The sequence below is a fragment of the Numida meleagris genome, chromosome 4 (genome assembly GCF_002078875.1).
Source record: "Numida meleagris isolate 19003 breed g44 Domestic line chromosome 4, NumMel1.0, whole genome shotgun sequence".
In the NCBI taxonomy this organism is placed as follows: Eukaryota; Metazoa; Chordata; class Aves; order Galliformes; family Numididae; genus Numida; species Numida meleagris.
In genome coordinates, this window is record NC_034412.1 from 80,076,630 (window position 1) to 80,093,993 (window position 17,364).

Consider the following 17,364-nt stretch of genomic DNA (forward strand, 5'->3'; position numbering starts at 1 on the left):
GCCGTCGCTGCCGCCCGCTGTGACACCGGGGTGCTCGCGGCCGGGACGCCGCGCTGGGGCTGCCGGCAGCCCGCGCTCGCTCAGCCCTGGTTTTTCTCTCCCTCCGCCAGGAGTCTGGTGAACGGGACCTTCTCCGAAGTCAAGGACAGGATGTTCTCCCACTTGCCCTCCCTGCAGCTGCTGTAAGTATCGCACCGAAGCATCTCGCTAGCGCTCTGCTCGTCGCTCCTCGATGTAGTTACGGGCGCACCTTTAGAAGGAGCAGCAGTGGGTAAAGCCACAGCCGGTGCATCTCTATGGTACGGCTGCCGTTTTGTAACCCAGGGGTGAATTTTCTGTATCGCTACGGCATCGCGAACCAGTTCATAAAACATGTAGTTATGCGCTAAAGGAGAAAAAGTGTTATCTGTTGTCCTAAATTCCACTTTGAGTTTCAGCTTAAAGAAGTTGAGGGCAGTGTTTCCCCCTGGAGCCACATGAGTGCTGTCCCCCGGCTCAGGTCGTGCCGGTGACCCCAGTTTTGTGCTGGTGACTCCTGTGTCCCCTAGGGACGCTGCGGGCAGTTCGGTGTGGCACGAGACATGGCTGTCAGGGACAGGTGGATGCGCGTGCCCACCCAAGGGGAGCAGTGCATGTGCTGCCTGCAGCATGACTGAGGCTCAGTATCTGGCTTCCAGGGCAGCCGGCCTCTCCAATGCCTCCCAGTGCTCCTTGGTGACCTCAGGTCATTCCCTTGGTTGTGCCCATGCTACAGTCATGTGCCCGCAGCTCAAGTAGTGTGCCCCATGGACTTTAATTTAGCTGTACTGGGAGAGGGACACCACCTCGTTAAGGACACTGGGGAGAGATGGGCAAGGTGAGGGATGAAGGCCTGCATGGCTGGGGCTGCCTCCTTGTCTGCAGCACTGGTGAGGCCACACCTCAAGTACTGTGCTTGGTTTTGGGCCCCCCACTACAAAGAGGATTTTTTGTTGCTGAGATGTGTGCTGAAGAGCAGCAAGGCTGGTGAAGGAACGGGAAAACAAGTTATGGGGAATGACTGAAGAAACTGGGGCTGTTGGGTCTGGTGAAGAGGAGGTGAGAGGAGACTTCATTGCTCTGTACAACTCTCTGAAAGGAGAGCGCAACAAGGAGTGTGCCAGTCTATTTTCTCTGGTGACAACTGATAAGATGCAAGAAAATGGTCTCAGGTTGTGCCAGGGGAGGTTTAGGTAGGACATTTGGAAGAATTCTTCAGGGAATGGGTAGCCAGGCATTGGAACGGGCTATGTGGAGAGGTGGTAGAGTCCACATGGTGTGAAGTGATTAAGAGACCTGTGGGTGTGGCCCTAAAGGACATGGTTTAATGAAGAACTCGGTCAGGTTGATGATTGGAGTTGGTGAACCTGAGTGTCTTTTCCAACCTAAATGACTGTATTATTCTAAGGCCTGAGGATCTGAGTCTTCACAGGTTCTGGCTCAGTTTTGGCCGGGTACCTTGATGGTGTTCACCTTTGTTAGCACCAGGCAGTGCAGTCCAAGATGAGATGGTTGGTCAGCTTTGGATTTTAGGCTGAGAGGATATAGTAGGTATGAGCAAGAAGAGCAATTAACCACCTCATTTCTAAATATAGTTATCCCAATGTATGCTAATAGGAAAGTGGCAATGACCGTTGTGTTAAGGTTTTCTCTAGTATATGAAGCATTCTGTAACCTTTCTCACATGAAGGGCTTGCCTGGGAAAGGAAAGGCTGGTGACCCCCAGCCCTCTTTTTGTTGAAAGCACAGATCAGGACTAAAAGCATAGCCTGTTCCTACTGTGCCTTCTCTGATCTCCTCAAGGCAATAGAAGGTTTACCCCAGATTGTTTGAGCATAACCAAAGTCCCAAACCAAAGCTTTTTGGGGGGCTCAGGACCAGCACAGAGCTCTGGACAGGGGACAGGAGGACTTTGCTGGGAACGGCAGGTCCTGTGTCATTTGGGATGGAAAGAGATGAACCTGACAGTGGTTTGAGAGAAACAGTGGGTGCGACATGGGAGACGGGGAATCTGTTTTGGTTTGGACAGTGGTAGCGGGAAGAGAGAGGAAGAGCAGATGAAGGTTACTCGTCGTCATTGGATGTGCTGGATTTCCAGGAGGAAACGTTGGGCTGGCAGGGGGAGGATCAGCTGGAGAGAGTCAGAAGTTGTCCGTTTCTATTGCAGCGCAAAGGATTTGTAAACACTACCACCATCATCCTGGGCCCTGGCAAATTTTGATGGTCAGTGTAATTTGGAAGTTTCTCCTTCAAACAGGAGAAAAGGAATGATTAAATGATGAAAAATTAAACACTACATGGAGCACTAGTGTACATCAGGACTGTATCTTCAGTCACAGTAGCCATGATGAAGCAGTAATGTAGTGATTTTTTTTTTGTTGGCAGGTGGAATCTTTCTCAGATTTGTATGGGATAATTTAAAGAGCATTTGTCTAGTATTAGCGTAATAACCCAGGATCACAGGGAAAGTTTGCATTTTGTGTTCATTAGTCTTAAAAATTAATTTTAGTAAAATGCCTAAAACTGTCCAAAAAGAGCATTAACAAGTTACTGTACTAAAGCAGTTAGTGCAGACATGTTCACTCGTAGGTGAAAATTCAGAGGTTTTACCAAAAAATGATTTATTTTGAGTAACATTTGATTTTTAGACTGGATAAAAAGTTTTGCTGTTTCTTCAAATGAGATCACCATCTGTGCCTTGACCACAGACACTGGAGATGGCCTACCTTTGTGCTCTCATACAGCAAAGAAGGAGCTTCACTGGCCAAGCTTTTCTGTAGCTTCCTTCTTCCTAACTTCACTGTCCTGGCTCAGGTGACAACTGCTCAGTGCAGCTCTAACACATTTTGACCCTGAAGTTCCCGAAGGAGGTAATGCAGCACCAGAAGCCCTTCTCCTTGGTGCATGCAGACACAGAGTTATGCTCTCCAGAGACAGCAGGGCTTTCTATCTCTGGCAACTCAGCCACATCTCTGTTTGCAGCTGACAACCAGGTGGTGCATAATGGGTGCTCTCCTCCCACACCTCAGATCGGGCTTGGGGCAGCCCCCTGTGAGCTCAAAACAGGTGAGCCTCAGTCCACCAAGACTGCTTAAATGAAAGCTGGTGCTTGTACAAAAGGGCTCCCCGCTTCTCAAAGCTTGGGAATGGTACTAAGATGGTCTCTGGAAAATTTTTACTGTGGCTTGAGTGTGGTGGGCACCTGGGATCCATGCACAGCAGACTCACCCTGAAAGGACAGCTTGTCCTGCTTAGGGGACGAAGCAATCTAGGGCTAGGCTGTATTTAGCCAAGGTGAATTGTACAGTGAACATATTTCCTGGGGAGTGGTGGACTTTAACTAGCACCGCATTATGCCTTTAATTTTTACTTTTTATAGACCATTCCACAGTATTTTATGGATGCTGCACTGGTGGGGCAATATGGGCTTGAGTCAGTAAGATGGGTTTGGTCACGGTCAATAAACACAACTGGCATAATCCAGTGTGTCAAGTTTTAATATGCTTTCCCAATGCCTGCTCTCTGTTTTCAGCTTGCTGAACTCGAACTCCTTTACTGTTATACGAGATGATGCCTTTGCTGGTCTCTTCCATCTAGAATACCTGTAAGTTTGGTATTTTTTGTATTCCCCCAACTGTTATAAATCAAGATGTTTTGATAAGTTACCAAGACTCCTGCTGTGGAGTCTTAGCCTTTACTGTGATTACCAGAAGCAGAGGAGATGAAGGATTGATGTTCCGTTTCTTTGCAAATGTCCTTTATGGTTGCTCACCATTTTTCAGAGGTTGCAGTGGATTTTTAATATATGCTGTGAGTGCAAGATGGCTCTGTGTAATTACAGTACACTGAAAAAGCGTTGCTGAGCAAGAGCTTGTCCTGGCTTCACAAAACAGTGCCATCACTTTCAAGGAGTTTGGATTTTCAGGAGAGGCGGTGAAGCCTCCCGTGGCCTGCTGACAGCCTGAGGAGTTGCAGGGTGTCAGTGTACTGCCCAGAACAGCCCTGATTACCACACTGGTCCTCTTTCCCCAACTTTCTTCTTCAACTTTGTCTTTGTTCTGACATTCCATTTAATGCCCGTGGCATTTATTTTTATATTATAAATAATTACGAATATATGAATATATAAATATATATTTCATATAATATAAATTATTGTAATTATTTACATTATTATTTAAATTTATTTAACTTTCCTTTTCTGAACTTAGTTCACTTCTCTGTTGATTTTTACATTATCTTCATTTCCCGATCTTTTTTGTTTTCTTTTTTTAGGTCACCCCTTTTTCTTTTAAAAAAAGTAATAGCCCTGGTACCAGGTTGTCCTCACTTCATACTCCAAAGGACTGCCATTTCTCTGTGTTACCGGACATGAGCTGGTATGTTCTAAACTCTGAATATGATCTGAAAGAAAATTCATCTTTCCACCCACCTTTCTGTGCTGAAAGGTAGCTGTGGAAAACATTTGCCTTTGTCTAAAGGAAGACCAATGCTCATAACACTGACTCTTGCTAATGTCCTTCAGGTAAGTAGGATTAAGTTGGGGTGTATTGAGGACTAATGGTCTAACACAGGAGAAGCAGCCAACAGTAGAATTAGCAGACCAAGAAATAGAGGATAATTGTATGTGGCATATATTGGAATCCACAATTCAGCTACATCTAGATTTTTGAGTAATAGTTATCTAATCATTCTCTTTTTCATGTGTCTACAGGAAAAAAAAAAGTAATTTGCAGAATGCTGGTAAAAAGGAGGAAAAAAAACCCTGCAAATATTTTTATGTTGTTTCAGTGATGACTTGCTTAGGCTTTGAAGTGCTGATGAGTCTAAAATGGAGCCTACCACAACAACATGCACTACAGTAGCTGTTGCATGGGTATTTGTGGACAGACCCCTGTTTGAAAGAAGAGAACTCTGTTCCTGCTCAGCTCATTTAAGGGACAATTTCTGTCCCTGGCTGCTAATTGCAAACCAGGGAATAGAATTAAGACTGGTAAAACCTTGCAGATTCAGTTTCTTTTAGTAACAGCCAACTAACTGGTCTCAGTTAATGGTTGTGGTCATCGCCCCTGCCGAGTCCCCAGGGCACAAATCTCATCTCTGCCTTTTGGGAATTGAATGTGAGTGAGTGGCCTTTCCTTTCCTTTTTTTATTTTTTTTTTTTCCTGTTTTTCTTTTTTTTCCAGCTGTGCAGATGGTAACACCATTACAATTGTAATAACTCATTTCTCTCAGTTACCAATGATCAGTCTTTACAGAGAATAAGAAGACACTGCTGATGAACCTGATCAAGGCTCTTTGTGTGCCGAGCAGTTTCCAAAGGAAGAGCATCTGGGGAGCACCTGCAGCAGATACCCGTATATCCCTTAGCAGGAGCGGCTCTTGTACTGTATCACACTGTCCTCACAAAACTGATGATGGTATTTCGTGCACCTTTAAAACTACCCAGCTACATTTGCAGAGTCTGGATAAAAAAAGGTCTGATAAAGATGGGAGCTTTGCTGGTGTTCCCAGGGTAGCAGCCCTTTGAGACTGGGTTTGGTCACAAAGGTATCCAGCAAATTACTGAGTCCCAGCCCAAATTTCCACCATCTTGCTGCATTGTGTTCAGTGTTTATTTGTGCTGGCTGGCAAGCTGGCAGTGTACTGGGTACTGTGTCAGGGAGCACTTTGTCTTTGTGCTCTGTGGATTGAATTCATGTCTCCAGGCTGCCTTGTAACTGAGTATGGTTGACCCGTTACTGACACCCTCCATGAATATGCAGTACTTCATCATCGGCATCCTTTGCGTGCAGTGAGGATACCAGTCAACTCATGAAGGATTTTGGCTCAGTCTAAACAGAGCTTTTGTCATCTCCTGCATTCCAGTGGGTGCTGCAGTCCCTTCTTCACTCTCTCAGGAAATGACCTTGACTCGTAGCATTTTTCCTCTGTTTTCCTGGATGGCAAACAAGGACCTGTAAAGGGAAAGGAGACGCTCTTGTCTCAAACTGTTTTTGAAGTCAGTATGCAGCTTTCTTCATCCAGATACAGCTGTACCATGCAATATCTTGATGGCCACCTGGCTACAGCTGCTTTGCAGAACTGATGGTGTATTTATGGTTGTGTCCTCAAGTGCTCTAGGTGCAGGATGCTCAAATATCAGCTCTTTCTCTAAATGCTGATGTGTAGTCAGGATGAGCAGCGTGCTCCTGCAATTGATATGTGGCTATCAGTTCCCCCAGCGCATGGGGCCGTGACCTGTGTGCAGCTAGGAACACTGCAAAGGTGATGTCCTGGCCGGAGAGCGCTGGAACGTGGCAGGAAGAAGACACAAGGCTTTCAGCAGCAGTCTTGCCATGTAGGCAGACTTTAGGCTTGGGATGCCAGCGTATTGCTGCAGTTCATGTCACAGCAGTGACTGCAGTGGAGAGCCTGCTGGTTCTGTGGGTGTGGAGGTGGCACTGCGTATGCAGCCCCCTGGCTGTGGGCACCATCCCTTCAGGCACGAATTCCCAAGCAGTGTCCATCTGCAGCCTGCAGAACCCTTGCACCTCTATGCTGCACTGTCATTTCAGAATTCAGGTTGTTGTTGAGGAAGGCAGGACTTGAGCTTTTAAGTCCATCTCAGAAGTCTCTCCTACCCAGGTCTCTTTCCTCATACAACACATTCCATGAGAATTAAACAACAAAGGAATAATGGTTTTTGCTTTGCTCATTTTGTTTCTCTTTCGCTGCGTATTTGTGTCACTTGCTCTCCCTTGTGCTACCCGCTTTGCTTCTTGCAGTACACCAGAGGAAAGTTGACAAGGCAGTGTGCCCAACTCCACTGGGACGTCCCCCCATCTAAGTCTGAAGGGGCTGCGCAGGAGCCTGCTGAGTTTGGCGAACATAGTGAAGCACTGATGGTGCTCATAATGTTACTTAAAGTCTTCTAAGGTACTTTTTTTTTTTTTGCTTAGATTCATTGAAGGAAACAAAATTGAAACCATATCAAGAAATGCATTTCGTGGCCTTCGAGACCTGACCCACCTGTAAGTTATTTAACACTGAGTAATTTGTACTGGAGCACAACTGTTCCTTGCAGATAGATGGTTTCCAAGCCGACACCTCTGACTGTTGGTAACATGCCTTCTATAAATTGAAAAGTGGCCTTTAAAAAATGCCTGCTTAGGCAGCACTGCAGCGCATCCAGCTGCCTGTGCACGCTCACAGGTCGCGATGGGGTGCAGCCCTTGCCTGTGGGTGCTGCCAGCGGTGCCACCATGGTATTACGTTCTTGTAGTTAACATTCCTCTTTCTCTTCAGCATGTTCAGTCATTGCTCTCTGTTACATTTCACGCAGGCAATAAAACAGCTTTATATGCTTTACTTTTGCGTCAGCTTCATTTTCTTCGAGGAATCACCATTCTTAAATAAGTATAATGAATGCATGCATGTTCCTGGTAGTTAGTAACAATGCTGGTGACTGGGCAGTATCCCATAATTAACATTTTGTAGGTGAGTTCAGACTTTGTAAGAGTCGACAAGATGATATAACAGATAAGGTAACAATGATATTAAGCTCTAACTTTCTTTTCTAGTTCTTTGGCCAATAACCATCTGAAAACTCTGCCAAGGGATGTCTTCAGCGATTTAGATTCTCTAATTGAACTGTAAGTAATGAAAATCATTCTATTGACCTCCTGCTACTGTCACTCTCTTGCTCTGTGGTTTAAGTTCTGCTTTTGTGTGGTGCTGTGTCTGATATCTGCACATAAAATAAATGTGCACTTTGTTGTTCTATCTTTTCTCATTTTAATATTATTTACTTGATGGACTTCTCTAAAATGACTGCTGTTTCTCAAATCACTGTTGCTTCTCATGATGCTGCATATAGCTTGCATTATTGTACTTTCAGATGTTTTGCATATTTTTTTAGCGAAACAGACAATTAATTTTAAGACAGCAATTTCTCTGGATAGTTTTTCCTGTTATTGTTGCAAGTATTCTATGAGATTATTTTAGTCAAAGGCATTAATTTACAAATACATTTTTTTTTTCTGTTTTGTGCAGTTGTAGCATGTTGCTGTCTTATTACCAGTGTTTTCATGCGTAGCTAAGCTGCTAGTCAGCTTTCCCTGTTTTTGGCCTGGCTGTCGCAACTTAAGATTGTAAGCCACAAGAATTGCCATAGGATTGAAGAACAGGCACATTAGTAGGGGGTAGGTTAAGCTGACTAGACTCCACATCAGGAGTAACTCTGAAAATACCAGTCTTACATCTGTATTTCAGTGTAGCACAGAAATTATACCAGCAAGACCACTCTGCTCGCCAAGGGTGCCTGAGTAGTTCAGTGACAGAATGGGATTTGTCTGTGTCAGCAGCAGATGATGGGATGCAGACTTGCTGCAGACAAGCACTCTGTGAGGATTTATTATGCTATAGTCCTAATCCTATGAAAACTTATAAACAGGAGTGACTTTACATGAATCACAGTGCCTTTATTACTAGCATTATACCTGGGCTTATTTCCTAGACTGAAACTGTTTTTCCAGGGTCAGTACTTCAGTGAAGGAGTGTAGATATTAAGAGCATATTAAGAAGTCTTTCCTCCTCTCATTTCAAAAACAGATCAAAGTTGCTCACACGTTTTGAGTTCATTGTGTCAAGGTGCTAACAGTTCTGTAAATTCATATTGCTATCAACCTTTTCAAATATGTTTATTTCTGTGTGTTTTTTAGAGATTTAAGGGGAAATAAATTTGAGTGTGACTGCAAAGCCAAGTGGTTGTTTTTGTGGTTAAAGATGACAAATTCCACTGTTTCTGATGTCCTGTGTATTGGTCCAGCAGAATATCAGGATAAGAAGTTAAATGATGTGACAAGTTTTGATTATGAATGCACCACTACAGGTATTCAGAATGTATATTTCTAAGCACACTACAAATGGTTAAATATCAGACATGTAGGCTACGCTATTTCACCTCTGTGAGCGTGATGTGGTGGGAGGAGGGGAGGGAAGTGTAACATACAGAGCACTGTGGAATGCTAAAACAAGCATAAAATGAGAAAATTACATTTTGAAGCCAAAGTACAGTTTCTACTTAGATTAAGTGATAATGGGAGAAGAGTTGGGACTAACCATATTCCAAAAGGCCTGATTATGACTTGCTGGTGACCTAATTTTCATCACAGAATGAATTCTGTTGTCTGGAATAAGGCCATATAGTTATGTCAGATGAACTTCCTAAAATCTTTGTGCTTCATGGAAAGCAATGAAGAGAACTTCAAATGATTTGGCTATATCTGCTACACAATTTACTATCACCAAATGTGGCAGCAATATTGCCAGCTGTTCTTTATGGAACTCCATTAAATTTGAGATAAATGTCCAATAATATTCCAAGTACTGTCTTGTTTAGGATCTTGATTTTTATTTTAGGTAATGTAAAGCATGGAGACCGAAGTGAAGAGATGCTTGCATGTGGGTATGCTTATATTTCATGACCAAATAGCAGCAGTTGCTTATATTTAAATGTAGTCACATCCTACAAATGAGAATATCAGCTGCAGGTATTGTTTTCATGTTTCCTGTATGTGATGTCAGCACTTTGCCTTTTTTTCTATACAGTAACGTCAGAGGCATTCGAGTTCTTTTATCTGTCATCAGATCAGTCATCATCATTAAGAGACAGCAGAGAAGTTGATTACTAGTAATATAAAATAAAGTTTCAGGACATGGTATGGAGGTTAATCCAAGGGCAATATTTAAAGGGAAGGAGAATGAATTAGAAATTCAAAAATATGTCAGAAGAGCAGCAGGGATAAAGCATGATAATGTGCCACATAAAAGGACGTCAAATGCAGGCGACCGGTGTAGCTTAGAACAGTACCCAGGTTACTATGTCTGTAAAACCATGGAGATGCAGAAATAAGATGTAAAAGTAAGCTTTGTTTCATTTCAATCTAGTTTAAGAAATTGCACAGTACTGACAGTATGGGTAAACAAGCCTTACCTTCCTGGTCCTCACACCTAAATTGACCGCCCTATATTCTGTAATCTCTTTGCATCTAGATAGTTGACATCTAGATATGAACTGAAATGGCTACAGGCTGAATTCATCCTTAAAGTTAGTCCCTTTGTCTGCTATAAATGAAATTTCACTGAGCATAAATGTAACATCATGTGCTGTAGATTTTGCTGGGAAGCTGAGGTGTTACGTGGTGCAAGGATTGCACAGCAAATATTTTTATTCATAGGCCACCTGTGCTCTAGCCACAAGCATATGGATATAACATACTCTTCAGATAGTAAAGGATGTTTTCCAACCAGACAAGGACAGTGTGCCTAACCTGCTTGGCCTGGGGGTACTCAGCAACCTGGAGCTCACGTCTGTAGTGTAGGTGTGGAAGATGTGGGGCTTCAGCATCTGAGAGGGATAGTGTGTATGCAGAAATGACCTAGAAGAGACTATCAAACAGAGTAGAAATGTAAGTCTTCAGGACCGTGTTATCTTGGACAGCATCGTGTCCCTTGCATTGAACCTGGATCTACATTGCTGTGAGCTGCAGCCCTCCAGTGGTCCTGCTGGTGGCCTATGGCATTAGGCCACGGTTGCATTTTCCTTCTCTGCCCTTGCTTACCCCAGATCTGGAGGGAGACAAAATATACCCACATTCATTCCCTGAGGACTGGTATGTTCAGCATGACTGGGTGTTGGATATGGTAACAAAAGAGTTTGCTTGGTAAAGTATGTCTCATCAACTCCACTGGCTCGTTGCATCTGCTGAACTGATGCAGTAGTGACAGAAAGGGAGATGTAAAGAGGTGCTGCCAAATGAAAAGAAAATCGAGAGGATGAAACTCATGGTCACTTACAGCGAAGGTGATTGGCAGTGTCAGTGACCTGCACTTTTAACGCTTTTAGTGGTACCATCCTGTCTTTCCCATTTCTCACAGCTTGCATTATGAAACAGATTAATCCATTTCATTTTGGATTGGTTTGGTTATTTTTGTATTTCTCCCACAAGCATATGCAGGGGCACTGTGGTTTGCTTATAAGCCCCTTAGGGGAATGGGTACTTACTTTCAGGAGACTTGAAAACAGACTTTCCGCTTCTATTGCCTTTAAGGCCTAAATTTTTGGCAAGCCTGGTGTGGCAGCATCTCTTTAATGTGTAACTGTTCCACATTAGTCTGGTATTTACAGCTGGTTTACTGTTTTTTACTGATTATGTCTGATTTAGTTACCCATTTTAAGTCATCCAGTGACATAAAGAGCCCGATGACAGGTACAAGTAAAAATAGCAGTGTTAACACTGAATCATTTCTGAGTGAGCAATGGATTTTAACACACAGACTGGCCTGTTTTAATTTGCAGATTTCCTCAAAGTGTTTCAACACTGTTGAGATGTCTTTTTCAGTGTTAGAGCTATGCTTTTTTCCCCTCAAGACTTTAAAAATATTTCAACTTCCTGTGACTGTATCTGTTCCTGTCCCATCCTTAGCTACCTCGTAGGATTTATCACTTAATTTTACTTTCTGCAACATTTGTTGTTGGTTTTCTCCAGTCTTTTTATTTTTCCAGTGGGAATGAAGGTAACTTCCTTTTTCTTTCTTGTTTTCCTTTCTGCTCTGATGAGTCAATCCCATTCTCTGTCTGTAGCAGCCCCTCAAAGAATGGTGACTGTCATTTCTGTTGCATCTCTGGAATCTGTTCTGTTTGTGTAATGGTTCTCATCTGTCTTTGTTCTCTGGAAGTGTAACTGCTAAAGACCAAAAGCTTTCACACATGCAGAGACTGAAAAACAAGTGTTTCTTAACACACCAGAAGGAGGGACCAGAGTGAGGACTGGATTAGTATTTCACCAAAATCCCTGAATACTCAGGCCCTTCCAAAGTAGGAGTGGATGGAGGAAGCATATAGCAAGTGGAGGTTGAAGCAGAGCAGTGTCTGGTTCTCCAGAAAAACTCTATCTTAGTGGAATATTCATTTCCTTTTCCGTATGTTTATATCTAAACGTAACTTCCATGCAGGTCTTCTACTACATTCTAGACCAAAGCACCTTATAATTGCTGGCTTTTCTTTGTCAACTCTGCTATATTTCTTTTTCTGATAATGATGACTTTACTAAGCTGTCGGGCAAAATATCAATTTCCAGGTTTCCTTGTTTTGCCACAGGCTGGCTCTGTGCTGACTACTGACTTAGCTCAATGTGAATTTTAGGATTAAATCTACAGGCACGTGGATTTTGAGCAAAAATCTTGAACTTTGGGCTCGTCTTTACAGGTTGCTCAAACTCTTCAGTCTTAGTATTTAGAATAAGTTTTCCACTGGATAGTAATTTGAAGGTTGGTTGTATTTTATGCTTAAACTACTTTACAATGCCCCATAAAACGCTACGTTAACTGAGATTTTGATTACATCATTTTGTCTATCGTCTAGCCAAAATGGGGTTATCCCTAGGCAAACTTCAGATATTATTTCACTTTCTGCCTGGTTTAGCGTAACACAAATTGCTAGTGATTAAATTTGCATGTCTTAAGAAGTTATTGGACTTCAGCTGGAAGTTGCTGGCTCTCAGCTTGAAAGTGATTCTAGCAAGGCCATTTGACTTGATGGGAAAGCAACTTCCAGCTGTGGGGAAAGAGTCTTCTCTTTGACAGCATGTGACTGTTTGAATGTATCCTGATTTCAAGGATACCAGCCAGCCTAGCTGGAAATTCCAAATTCTGCCATTATTTACCTGTTTGATATCCTTTACAACCCTCTTTCCAGAGGACAGTTTAGGATGCTTAAAGCAAGAAGACACTTTCCCCTGTTGCTGCATGCCTAACATGAGCACTGACACTTCCATCTTAGGCTTATATAGAGTTCAGAATATATCGCTCATTTGCTGTTTGTAATCAGCAACTACTTATTTTGTATTTTCAGCGAGAATGTATCCTAACTGTTGTAAATATATGTTTCTAGATTTTGTTGTTCACCAGATTTTGCCCTACCAGTCAGTGTCAGTGGATACATTCAACTCTAAGAACGATGTGTTCGTAGCCATTGCACAGCCTGGCATGGAGAACTGCATGGTGCTTGAGTGGGATCATATTGAAATGAATTTCAGGAGTTATGACAACATCACAGGTATTTAACACTGGGATTCCAAGTGTTGATGAACAATTGGCAATTCACAAAGAGGGTGAGGTTCATAGATGAGACCAGTTGGTTTTTGTCTTACATTAGTGTTGAAATTAGCCAATTAAAGTGTGCAATATTTGGACATAAATGAGTAATGCATCTTGTTCTTACATGCATGTTTAACTTTGCTGTAGCACATAGACTAGGCTTTTTCAGTCTGAACTTGTAAATTGTTCTGACGGCACAAATACTTCCTGGGAATGTCACAAGGCCTAGCTCAGACACTTACTGCTGAAATCACGCTGTAACTTAAAGGATAGGTTAAGGGAGCTCTTGCTGTTACCAAAGTGAATGCAAAAAAAAGATAAAAATATTCTACTGCAAGTAGAAAGAAATAGGTCTGAAAGGTGCATCTAGGCAGGCCAGGCTTATTGTACAGCTGAAGAAAACGTAGATATATTGAAACCATGGCTGTTACTTCAACAACTATACTGTAAAGCCTCCATATCTACTTTCTATTTACAAAAATGCTGAATTTGCATTGTGGATGCTAGGTTACTTTCTAATGCTAACAACCATTCTATTCCTAATGACACTGGCAGTGCTGTACAGAGCTCAGTCACAGAGTTGCAGAATGGCTGATAGGGGAATGGACACCTGGTTCATCTGGTGCAACTCCCTGCTCAAGCAGGGCCGCCTAAAGTATGCTGCCCAGGAGAATTGTCTGCAGCAGGAACAGAGTCTTTAGAGCTTATACACCGTCCTCTTTCCCACCCATTTCAGCCTGTTGGTTCTGAAGACTTAAGGGCTAAATTTATCAGTGGAAAATCCTTCCTTCCTGTTCTTTGCTATGTATAATAGATTATTGTTTTACTTTCGAGTTTTGGAAGCAGAGTATACTGTGTTCTCAACTGATGTTCTGGGGTGTTTGCAAAGGCAGCAAGCACCAGCTTGCTCAGGTCAACTGTGTGTGTCACTTAGGAAAGTTAACGAGACAATTCCTCTGTGTCAGGAAATCTTGGAAATGAAAAAAATTGCATTTTTAGGTTTCATTGTGTTTTGGTGGATGAGGGGAAAATAAGTACCAGTGAATTTAATTAAGAAGTAGATGGGACAAAGGTAGCTAGCAGAGTTCCAGAAGAGCTCTGAAAATGAAGTTGTGAGTGTAAGTCATTTCCAAAGTTCATCTTCCTGTGAATTACATAGTTAGGAGACACTTCTACTCAGGACTTTTTCTCTAGCTCCATACCCACAATGTATGTCAAGACTCATTTCTCAAATGACTGTCCTGCATTCCTGGAAGGCCCCAGATCAAGCTCTGGACTCTGAAATGTAAGTGAGCTGGGGAGTTCGGGCATTCAAAGAACCTTTTGTGGAGCCTAAAGAGCGTTTGCAGAGTTCAGAAGCAGGCTATCCACTCTGTGGGCAGTTTCACTACTAGCTATACATGAATCTGAATTTAGCCCTTTACAATGTTGCCTCATGGATCTAAACAAGTTGTTGAGATTGCCTTTATACTCAACATGTAGAGAAATAGATGTTGCTACCGTCTCCTAAAGGAGATATCTACAGGCTATGTGAAATCTTTACTAGAGTATTCTTTGACCAAGTTAGACCAGAAAGAGGCTCAGTGATCAGCTCAAGTATTCCTGTCTACACTGCAGGTATCTTATGGTATTCAAGGTGAATCCTACCCCTCCAGCATTATTGGCCCTGGAAGGATGATAGCTCATTACAGGGCAGCTGTAAAACAACAGTGGGTAGGGGTCAGCTATGGTGCCAACACAAGTCTGTTGCAATGTCTGCAAAAGAGCAAGCACAGAGGAGTCTGTGCAGATGTGGTTCTACATAAACTGTGCTTCAGAGAAGAGTTCTTTTGCTGCGACATATTGTTTCATACATGGTTTGGTTGTTACATTTTGGTGCAGATTTTGTCTAGTGACTTGAGATTATAAAATGGGTCATAACTGCAGTAGTCCTAAATATTCTGAACTTAACATAATCTAAAATTTCAGGAATACTTAACATAAGCAACAAGGTAAGACTTTTCCATCTTGCTGTCAGGGGCTATATCCGCAATATTTCTGCTTACAGTAGCAAAAAGCTGGCTGTGACTCTCTTGGAACAAAAAAACCAAACCAGAATATATTTCATTTTTCTAGTTAAACTGGAAATATAGATATCCCATGGATAAAAGAACTTCAAGTTCTTGCTGAGTCAAGAGACAATGCAAGTTACTTTTGAGTAATAAGAACTGGATCAAATAGTTGTTTTGGATAATGGGGAGCACATATTTGGACAGGGAAAGAAAAGGTATTTTGGATAAAGAGGAACTTGCGCACCTTGAGGGGTGTGATTTGAAGTCATCTGTCCAGTTACTGGTGAGAAGAAAGCAAGAAAAGGAGCTCTGACAGCACGTAGCAAAAGATAAAAGTATGAGATGAAGATTTAAAAGGGCGGAGGGTGATTTGGTGATTTCTCTGTGGTTTAAAGAGTGCTTTGTAGTGTGCTAACATATGTGTTTTTTTTTCTTTGGACATTAGGTCAGTCCATAGTGGGATGTAAAGCCATTCTTGTTGGTGACCAAGTCTTTGTGGTGGTGGCACAGCTCTTTGGTGGCTCACACATTTACAAGTATGACGAGAGCTGGACAAAGTTTGTCAAATTCCAGGATATCGAAGTGTCTCGCATTTCGAAGCCAAATGATATAGAGCTTTTTGAGATAGACAGTGAAATGTTTTTTGTCATAGCAGATAGCTCCAAAGCAGGTTTGTCAACAGTGTACAAGTGGAATAACAAAGGATTTTACTCATACCAGTCCCTTCACGAGTGGTTCAGGGACACCGATGCTGAGTTTCTTGATATAGATGGGAAATCACATTTGATCCTCTCTAGCCGCTCGCAGGTTCCCATTATACTCCAGTGGAACAAAGCTTCAAAGAAGTTTGTCCCACATGGTGAAATCCCCAACATGGAAGATGTCCTGGCTGTGAAGAGTTTCAGGATGCAAAACAACCTGTACATCACGCTCACAAGATTCATTGGGGACTCCAGAGTTATGAAATGGAATAGCAAACAGTTTGTGGAGATACAGGCTCTTCCATCCCGAGGAGCCATGACGCTGCAGCCTTTTTCCTTTAAGAATAATTACTACCTAGCCCTGGGAAGTGACTATACCTTCTCCCAGATATACCAGTGGGATGGTGAAAAAAAGCTCTTTAGGCTATTTAAAGAAATCTACGTGCAAGCGCCACGTTCTTTCACAGCTGTGTCAACGGATCGAAGAGATTTTTTCTTTGCCTCTAGTTTTAAAGGAAACACACAAATATTTGAACATATAATCATTGACTTGAGTTTATGAAAAGCTGCTGGAATGAAATTCCTGTAGAATGACATTTATGTACAAGGAAAACAGAGACCTTTCCAAGAACAGGGTGTACCTATGGAGTATGATGACATTTTCTGAACTTTTAAAACTTGCATATTAATCAGGGAATGCATTTACTTGATTGCTGCATGACATGTCTGTTTTATCTTTTTCAAAGACATTTTGCAACCTGCAGCCATTCAGAGGAGAGTGCAGTGCATTAGAATTAATTTTGATATCTCAGAGAATGATCTAAATTCTACCCAGGAAAATACCATAAATTGGACGTCTCGTAGAGAAAGCGACAAGGAAGCCGTACCATTCTTGTGCCAAAGCACAGAAATGCTTTTGAGTCTTAAACTAACATCTCAGAAGAGGTTTTAAGATTAGAGGCGGTTCTTTATGTGGTTGCTGATGAATTGTAAAAGCAAACGGTAACATTCCAGAATACACTTTATTCTGGTTTCTTGAGCTCTATTCTCAAAATCTGCGTCTGTTTGTGTCTATAACAAGACCAGGACATTGTTTTAACTCACTGCAGATGAAATGGAAGTCAAAATCTGTTACTATCTTTCTTAATGACTGTTTCAGCAACAAATTGTGTGTAGCAAATAGCTCAGCCCAGAGTACTTGGGTGGCCAGGAAATAAAGGTGTGTGGCTTCTAGACTGTGTGATCTTAAAAAGTTAATACAGACAGAAAGTAACAGAGGTCTGCTTGGTGCCATGAATGAAAAGACTGTGGATTGAGTCCACTTTGTGTACTGCTAGTAGGCATTCCAGAATGACCTAGTTCACTCTCTTGATGATCCCAGTCGATTCTGGGGTGTATTAGTGAGGAAATCAGTTTACCTATTCTTCCATGAGGCACAGCTTAAATTGAGCCTG

At 42.3% G+C, this 17,364-nt stretch overlaps 1 protein-coding gene across 1 annotated transcript; it reads left to right on the forward strand.

Annotated features, from left to right (window-relative positions):
• On the forward strand, nt 19-17,143 carry LGI2 (leucine rich repeat LGI family member 2; the record flags this gene model as incomplete). Its single annotated transcript, XM_021395509.1, has 8 exons — nt 19-182; nt 3,551-3,622; nt 6,960-7,031; nt 7,581-7,652; nt 8,721-8,890; nt 9,421-9,462; nt 12,953-13,117; nt 15,655-17,143. Coding segments are annotated over 8 exons (1,575 nt in total), but the record flags the coding sequence as incomplete, so codon positions are not given.